The 9135-nt window shown below is 50.6% G+C and overlaps 1 protein-coding gene across 1 annotated transcript; it reads left to right on the top strand.

The window, feature by feature from the left end:
• Window positions 1-3592: 3592 nt before the first annotated feature.
• Window positions 3593-8173, top strand: BPIFA1 (BPI fold containing family A member 1). Its single transcript, XM_060079178.1, has 7 exons — window positions 3593-3752; window positions 3910-4069; window positions 5539-5646; window positions 5965-6114; window positions 6981-7065; window positions 7683-7746; window positions 8109-8173. The coding sequence occupies exons 1-7, from the start codon at window positions 3593-3595 to the stop codon at window positions 8171-8173; spliced, it is 792 nt and encodes a 263-aa protein (XP_059935161.1).
• The last annotated feature ends 962 nt before the right edge of the window (window positions 8174-9135 follow it).

Here is a 9135-nt window from a genome sequence, read left to right as displayed (position 1 = left end):
TGGTCAGGGAACCATCCCACATGCCGCATGGCATGGCGCCCCCAAAATACAAAAAAATAAATAAGCAAATAAATAAATAAATTAAGGGATTATGTATTTTAAAAAAAATGTAGGGACCTCCCTGGCAGTCCAATGGTCAAAAGACTTTGCCTTTCAATGAAGGGGGTGCGGGTTCGATCCCTGGTTGGGGAGCTAAGATCCCAGGGGCCTCGTGGCCAAAAAAGCAAAACATAAAACAGAAGCAATATTGTAACAAATTCAATAAAGACTTTAGAAAATGGTCCACATCAAAAAAAAATCTTCAAAAAATAATGTAGACACATGAGTTTATGAACTGAAGTTCATACCCCGTCCCCAGACATTATCTCCCACAGCCCTGTGAGGTAGATATTATCCTCCCATTTTACAGATGAGGAAACTGAAGTTCAAAGGTTTGGAGGGACTTGCCCAGGGTCACAGGATTTGAACCAGGGCAATATGCGCCCATATCCATCCCCTTTCTGCCGTAACACAAATGCAGCTTCCTAGCTTCAAACCATCAGCTGTTAGCTATCCAGTAACAAACTTTGAATCCATTCTTTGGCTTATCTGCTTCCGTTTCCCCAAAAAATAGTAGCAACCTGACCCAAACCACAAGAGTTGTACCAAGATAACATAAAAGGGGACTCCTTTGAGGATGACTGACAACATACAAGCTGTGGGAAGAGTCTGGTGAGTGTTTGAATGGATGATTGAGTTCAAGACCATGGCCCAGCCCCTTGGAGGCATCGGCCAGACTCTCACAGGAAGTGGGAGCATCTCCAGTGAAGGTCTGACATGAGGGGAAGGCAGCGTGGCTCACTGATTACAGGGGCATCAGACACAGGGGAGAATTCTGACTCCACTCATTCGCTGTGTATCCCTGGGAAGTAATCACCTTCTCTGAACCTGTCTCCTTATCTGACATTTGAGGTTCAACAATATCAACCACTCATGACAAAGATGAAGTTCAAGTATGGAAAGCACCTGGCACATAGTAGGTAGCCCACAAATGTGCATTTCGCCCTTGTCTCTACGCCTTTTTTCTTTTTTTTAAACTTTTATTTTTTTAGAAGATGTTGGGGGTAGGAGTTTGGGGGTAGGAGTTTATTAATTAATTTATTTATTTTGGCTGTGTTGGGTCTTCGTTTCTGTGCGAGGGCTTTCTCTAGTTGTGGCAAGTGGGGGCCACTCTTCATTGCGGTGCGTGGGCCTCTCACTATCGCGGCCTCTCGTTGCGGAGCACAGGCTCCAGACGCGCAGGCCCAGTAGTTGTGGCTCACGGGCCTAGCCGCTCCGCGGCATGTGGGATCCTCCCAGACCAGGGCTCAAACCCGTGTCCCCTGCATTAGCAGTCAGATTCTCAACCACTGCGCCACCAGGGAAGCCCCTCTCTCCGCTTTTGCTTATAATGTGTTTGGTTCTGCAAGACAAGTGCTGCTCTCACTGGACTAGGGCCTGGACCTCCCTGTGCCTCGTTTTTTCATCTGTAAAATAGACTCCAAAGGCCCAAGGGGTGGTAACAACTGCCTCATTACTTCATTTGGGGAAGGGAAGAAGAAAGGGTAAGGGTAGAGACCAGGATGTCACACAATCCCTCAGGCCTGGGAAACTGGAAAGCATTTTCCAGGTTATAAAAGTGGGAGGCATGACATTCACAGACAGGGGGATGCAAAACGGTCAGAGCGTGCCCAAGGCATCCTCATCTCTCAGCCCAGTGATTAAGAGAAAGGACTAGGGCTTCCCTGGTGGCGCAGTGGTTGAGAGTCCACCTGCCGATGCAGGGGACATGGGTTCGTGCCCCGGTCCGGGAAGATCCCACATGTTGCGGAGTGGCTGGGCCCGTGAGCCATGGCCGCTGAGCCTGCGCGTCCGGAGCCTGTGCTCCGCAACGGGAGACGCCACAACAGTGAGAGGCCCGCGTACCGCAAAAAAAAGAGAAAGAACTAGAGCGTGAATGCCTGGGCCCCATGCCCACTATGAGGCTCTGGACGTGTCACCTCACACTCCGAGCCTCAGTTTCCCCTTTGTAGAATGGACATACTCATTCCCATGCCACACAGGGTTGTGAGGATTTGTGAGGGGCTGGAGGTGAAAAACGATGCCGCGCCTGGCATTCAGCAAGAGCTTGGCAAGTATTAGCTGTTGACACTGTTTTTATTGTTATTATTATCCAATGGGTTGAGTCCTAATGATACTGACCAGGGTTTTTGGCCTTCCTTAATCAATAGAAATTGACTAGAGGCCAGACAAGAAATTCAGGCAAGGCTTTATGGGCGCCCCTGCTGCAGCAGGGGGGAGTGAAAACTAGTAACAGGTTCCCTTGCTCACCCCCCGAGGCAGGGCAAGCTGGTTCCTTCTATGGGGTGAGGGTAGGGGTGCGTCCAGGGGTCAGGCTAGAGGGGTGGCTTACGTAGTTTGCCCACCCCTCTGGTGGTGTTGAGTTCAGGGGGCTTGCGCAGTACTCTGTTTTTGCTCCTGGCTCTTCAGAAGTGGCAGATGGGTTTTAGGTCCTTTTGTATCTTGTTGTCCATAATTTGCCCCAACTGCCCATGCACGCAGTTATGTTTAGTCCCTTAGAGTTCTTTGTATTTTGTTGCTTGAGGAGACATTTGTCCAGGTGTAAGCAGTGCAGCAAAGAGTCCCAGGTCCCAGGCCCCAGCCTGTCTCACTAACTCTGCCCCATCCTCTCTGTGCCTTGGGCACCTGACCCCGCTGGGCCTCAGTTTTCTCCTCTGCAAAGGAGGAACAGCAACCCCTCCCTCCAGGGTTCTGTGAGGATGTGTAGCCCCCAGCATGTGACTGTCATGCAATTAGGATTCAGAAGTCAGGATTCCCCTGCGCTGGAACTGAGGGGTGCCCCAGATGTAGGGAAATCAGAGACAGTTTGACTCTTTTTTGACATTTTGGGAGCAAGAGCCCTCCAACTGGAAAAGAATAATTGGACCAGGAATGGAAAAGGTCTGGATACGAGATTGAGGTCCCTTCCTGGGCTCCACCGGCTGCCTCTCCCAGGGTTTCCAAGTGTGATCATCAGGCCCTCAGAGCGTGGGTCCCCAGCCTCAGGCCCACACGTGAAACCATGAAGTCTTGAGTAACATCCCCATCTCAAGTTTTCCTCTGTTTAACTTGTCAATCAAACGGCTTAACTGTCCCACCTACTACTGTAACTGGCAATTATTTACTTTGGAGAGCAATTATTACTTTGGTATCTTATTTTGAAAGACACCACCAGATTGCAGAATTCTGAGTTATCTAGAAGCCCATCATTCAACTGCTCGTTTCCGGATTCCCACACTATAAAAGAGGCTGCCTCCTCAGCAGTAGCCAGCAGGGAAGAGGAGACCAAGACATCTGCTGGGACGTCTGAGAAGCCAGGTGAGATCGGCCCATTCCGTCCCCTCCCCTCCACTGCCTGAGTGTGGAGGACTCAGCCCAAAGCCTGGCTCGGAGGAAACGTGTTAGTTAGTGCTATTCACTCCCTGGTGTGCAGGGGCAGGCGGTGGATGGGTTCCTCTCTTGTATTCGTGCCACAGTGGACCTGTCATTCTTTCCACAGATACTGAATGAGAAGATGTTTCAAACTGGGGGCCTTGTTGTCTTCTGTGGGCTGCTGGCCCAGACCTTGGTCCTGCTGGAAGCCGTGACCTTGCCCCTGGACCAGACACTGCCCTTGCCTATGATTCCGACCCTGCCCTTGAGTTCCACAGATCTTGCTGGAAGCTTGACAGGTGGTAAGTGAGAGTCTGTGACAACCTCCTTCAGGGGTGTGTGTGTATGTCTGTGTGTGTGTGTGTGTGTGGTTGGTTGGGAAGAGAGATAAAAGGGGGTAAGGACTGAGGACCCATAATTGTCAGATCTGACCCCCAAGGACCCCATACCCATTTCCAGCTCTCAGCAATGGCCTGCTCTCCGAGGATCTATTGGGCGGTCTCGAAAACCTTCCGCTCTTGGACATCCTGAAGACTGCAGGGAACCCTCCCAGTGCCCTGCTGCGGGGCCCACTTGGGAAAGTGACCTCACTGACTCCCCTCGTGGACAACATCGTTGAGTGAGTAGCCCTAAAATAGGGCCTTGGACCCCACCAGAGAACCCCCGTTGGAGATCTGACAGCCCCAGGCAGTGGCCCTGAAGTGGGGTGGGGGGTGGTCTGAACATGAGGCCAGGACTCAGGCTGAGACCTTCCTCACAGTCTGGCAGGCAACACCAGCCCTCTTGAACTAGCAATTGCCCCCAATCCTAAACCGTGTCCTGAGTCCCCAGCATCATCTATAATTCTCACCATAGTCCTCTGAGGTCAATTTAATAATCCCTAGTTTACAGATGGGAAAAACCGAGGCACAGAAAGGTGCCTGTTATCACACCACAGGAGTGATGCAGAGTGAGGGTTCTAACTCTAATTGACTTAAGTCCAAAGCCAAGGTCTTTTCCACTATATTACAGTAATTTTGTTCTCCTCACCTGTGAAATCCCTTAGAACACTGTGGCCTTTGATGTAAGCAAGAAAGTGTAAGCTACTCTCCTCAGTGACATCATCATGTGATGTCAATCCAAGATGAACAATCCAGGAGCCACCTGAAAGCTCTCTAAGCAAGGAGCAATAGTAGAAAGCTTGATGCCAGTGAGCTAGCAAAGCCTAGATCCTTCATAGGACTGGGTCAAAGCTATTCCCATGATTCCTGCCCACCCAAGTGCTTGCCCCTGACTAGAAGACAGATAGATAGGCTTGAGGTTGATTTTTATATTCACCATGTACTTGCTGGGTGACCTGGGGCAAGGTACTCAGTCTCTCTGGGCTTAGTTTCTTCATCTGTAAAACAAAGATTATGGTGCCCACAGAGAAAAACTGTTGGGAGGACTGGAAAGATGTAGATCACCTGGCTCAGTGGCTGGCTCAGAGAAGAGACTTACTTCCACGCTCTCTCCATTCTCCCTGACTTCCTGCTTCTCCATCTCCGTGATAAACATTGTTGATTGACCTGCCATTGAAGAACTTGGCAGGATGAGTGATTCCTACCATAAATGTTTGTGAAGGACTTACTCCAATTGCCCAGACATCATCCACTTAGCCACTTACCCATCCATCCATCTATTTGTCCATCCTCCCTCCATCTAACCACTTACTCTTCCATGCATCCACCCACATATCCATCTACCCCCCTGCTCATCAGTCTACAAAGTCAACTAATATAAAGTAGGCCCTTTCTTTGTAAGGCTCTGAGCTGGTATACAGGATGAAAATATAACCCAGACACAGTCTCTATCCTGGAATACCTTATAGACTTGAGATGAGGAGAGGGCCATGTGTGTGTTCGGATCTGACCCAGGGCAGAGTTTGGGAAAAACTGATATGAGACTCGAAACCCATGTGGCTTTTGCTGCAAGACTCCCCTCCTATCTCCTCCATCCCACCTCATGGGTAGCTCCCACTCTGGGATGGATAAGGTGAAGTTAGGTGTGGTTTCTAGATTTAGAACTAGAGGAGTTAATGTTCTCCCTCCAATGTTGCTCCCTGGGCAGTTTGAAGATCACTAATCCCCAGCTGCTGGAACCTGTCCTCCTGCAGAACCCTGATGGCCATCGTCTCTATGTCACCATCCCTCTGGGCATGGTCCTCAAAGTGAAACTGTGAGTGGGTCCCAAGGGGGAGTGGGAGGATGGCTCACCAGAGGAGGCCCTGATGATCTTGGGTAGTCAAAAAGAAAAAAAGGTGCTAGAGTCTGTCTAACAGACCTGAGCCTCCAACTTCAGCTCATTTGCTGCCATGCTGAGTGACCTTGAGTCACTTGGGAAACTCATTTAACCTCTGTGAGCCTTGGTTTCCCCTACTGGGAAATGAGATGAGTACAGCTGTGGGCAAGATGGCTGGCATTTCTGTCAAGGAGAAAAGCCTCCTCTGCCTTAGGATGTGGTGGGACCAGCTGCAACAGACTGTCTTCTCTGCAGGCCCTTGGTCAGAAGTCCATTGATGCTGGCTGTGAAGCTAAATGACACTGCAGAACTCTTAGCTGTGACAGATGAACAGGAGAAGTTCCACCTCGTCTATTGCAACTGCACTTTCTCCCCTGGAAGCCTGCAAATCTCCCTACTTGATGGGTGAGGCCAGAGGGGTGGCTACTCCTGTCCAGAAACAATAGGATGGGGTGATGGATGGATGGTTGGGAAGATAGAACAATGGGAGAATGGATGAGTGGGAGGGTGGAAGAGTGAGAAGATGGATAGGTGGATGGATGGATGGATGGATGGATGGATGGATGGACGGATGAATAGGTAAATGGTCACTTATCCCTTCTTAGGCCAGGCTGACCAATTCTGTGCTGGATTAGGCAAGAAGAAATCTGAGCTCAAGCCCCATCTACCTGGGGGGTGTGGCAAGAGATGCAGGGCTTCCAGTGTGGACTTAAACAGTGCTTCCCCAACTTGAGTCTCAGCTTTCTCAGATAATTTCAATATGGAGCTACTTTGGCGTTATTGACAGAATCCTCTAAAATAATAGATGTGGACATGCTTTGTGCCAGTAAAGGGTAAACTAGCTATGGAGCCTACCTGGGTTACTATTTCAGTTACTGCTGCAAGGGAGATGGAAGCAGGTATAATATACAGGAGTAGTCCCCATCATGGCTCACGTTTACTGAACACGTGTTGTGCATCACACATATCATCTCATTGAGTCCTCATGACAACTACATACTAAGCACTGTTCATTCATTTATGGATTCTACAAAGCCTTATTGAACACCTACTGTGTCCTGGAACTATGGGTTTATTCTACACGTACCTGGTATGTGTGCTGCTGTGCAGTGTCTCACTCCTTTTGGATATGCCCCTTGTTGTGGATCATGTGGGTGTGGATGCACGAGGCCAGGTTCCATTATTCAGTGCTGAGACTGCAGTGGGCACATACAAGTGCTTCTCCATATCAGCCTCAGGCCCCTGCACTGCCTGTGGCTTTTCTGTTTCAGATTGGGCGCCCTCCCCAGTGAAAGCCTTATTGACAGCATCACTGGGACCTTGAATAATGCCCTTCCTGGGCTGGTGCAGGGCAAGGTAAGTGAGTACAAGAGGGGGCTCCTGATCTTTGGCTGTTAGAGCTTCTCAGGCTAAAAGAAGCCCCTGGGGTGAGCTTTTCTGAGCCTCTCAGTTTGATAAGTAAATTCCATCCATCAGTCTATCTGTCCATTGATCCATCTGTCCATATTTCTTCTTTTCATCCTTCAAAATGTATTGATTGGTTTCTGCTCTGGGCCAGGCCCCGTGTGTGTCCACACTACAGCTGAAACAGATGGGCTCCTGCCCCAAGAAGCTCCCAGGCCACCCCCACTATGGCTGCAGACCAGGCCCACCCAGCCTATGCCTTGGTGGCTCCTATAACCAGAAACTCACCCCTCCCAGGGTAGTCCACCCTATTCAGAAACAGGTGCCAGATCACAGAGTGAACAGCAGTTCACTACGTGATTGGGCACCTCACCCATGCCTTCAGTTTCTCCTTCCACCCAGTGTGGATGTGTGAACATTCATCTGTGCAACTGCTTCGAATCAGACACTCTCAGATACAGAAAAATGATGGAAAATCTCCCCAGAGAATGCATACTGGGGATGCTGTTGCTGCCAGGGTCTCCCTAAGGTACCACTTCGCCTAACTCTCCTCTCTGCCCCTGGGTCAGGTGTGCCCTCTGGTCAGTGAGGCTCTCGGTCACTTGGACGACACTCTAGTACATTCCACCGTCAGTAAGTACCTGCTTCCAAGCCCTCTCTCCCCACTGCAGGAGCAGGGATTTCCCCCAGGGAGCTCTGTCCCTGCACACGTGGGACATCTAGGTCCCTCCAGCCTCAACTCTCCCCATTTCAGATTTCTTCTTTGCCTTGAATTATCCAGATCATGTTGAGGCATAGACTCTATCTCCCCCCATCAGCCCTGACACTGAGAACAGCTGGGCTGGTTGGTGGAGGCGGTACGGTCCCCTCCAAGCCCTGCCTGAGCGTGGTTGGATCTCAGAGTTCCCATTCCCTAGTCCCAGGCCTCCAAGGGACTGTGGAGGTCCCTGGGCTCCTTCACTCTGGTCTGTGGTTACAGTTTCTTCATTTTCCAGATGCACTGATGTACGGGCTGGAATCAAACTCTAAGCCTTCCGGGAAGGGACCTGGCCTCTGCTGAGCTGAGTGAGTATTGCAACCCACTCTGCAGGATTTGGGAGCTGGCTGTTCTTCTCCTGCTGGGGGCAGCAGGGGGCTTGGGACAGTGATATTTAAAGAGAGAGACAAACAGCCACATAGACATACACCAAGATGCACAGAGAAGTCCACAGAAATGCTGACAGAGGTGGAGAGACACTGCAACGGCGGCACTGCAACACAGCTACAAAGAGAAACACACATGGTCGTGGATACGTGCACACACACACACACACACACAAATGCCCGGACACACACATGGTCACTCAGACAGACACACAGAGGCACACACTCTCATGTCAGCACACGCACACATGTACACACACATGCAAACGTGCCACGTACAAATGGACACACACTCACTCAAGCACATGCACAAGGAGCCCCCTGACCCCGGGCTTCAGGGTCAAGATCACCCCAGCCTTAGGGTCTCAGCCTCCTCCCCGCCCTCTGGAGGGGGGGTTTGATGATGGGCCAATACCAGCAAGACTCAGAGACTTCAAGTCTCCATTCCGGCTGGGGTCTTGTCCCAACAGAACCATTTCCTGCCGGTCGATCCACGCCCTGCCCAGCACCCGAGGGCTCACAGAAGGCTGGCCCATGTCCTGGACCATGACACGGCCATGTCTGGAAACAGGAGCAGCCTTCTCTCCAAGGAAACTGCTCCCTCTTCTCTCCCACCAGGCATGTGTCACATTCCATTTTCGTCACCAAATAAAACTGTCCTTTCTCTGCACAAGGTGCCTTGTCATTCTTCACCATCATGGAGGGCTCATAGTTGGGAAAGTGCCCTGGCCTGAGTGGTTGGAGCTGTAGAACGGAGTTTGGACCTTACATTGGAAATCTTAATGGTCTTAGGCAGGACGGGAAGATGTTCAGATGGGTGTGGGTTTCAGAGAGACTGCTCTGGGTTTCCTAGGATGGGTGGACAGGGTGTTGGGTAGA

This window comes from Mesoplodon densirostris, chromosome 16 (assembly GCF_025265405.1).
Source record: "Mesoplodon densirostris isolate mMesDen1 chromosome 16, mMesDen1 primary haplotype, whole genome shotgun sequence".
In the NCBI taxonomy this organism is placed as follows: domain Eukaryota; kingdom Metazoa; phylum Chordata; class Mammalia; order Artiodactyla; family Ziphiidae; genus Mesoplodon; species Mesoplodon densirostris.
This window is presented reverse-complemented; position numbering and strand designations above follow the sequence as displayed.

Bases quoted from the DNA above. Each gene is read 5' to 3' on its own strand.
- BPIFA1 (XM_060079178.1), top strand. From the start codon at position 3,593: ATGTTTCAAACTGGGGGCCTTGTTGTCTTCTGTGGGCTGCTGGCCCAG. The intron at 3,753-3,909 runs GTAAGTGAGAGT...ACCCATTTCCAG, and splicing joins TGCTGGAAGCTTGACAGGTG to CTCTCAGCAATGGCCTGCTC. The intron at 4,070-5,538 runs GTGAGTAGCCCT...CTCCCTGGGCAG, and splicing joins CTCGTGGACAACATCGTTGA to TTTGAAGATCACTAATCCCC.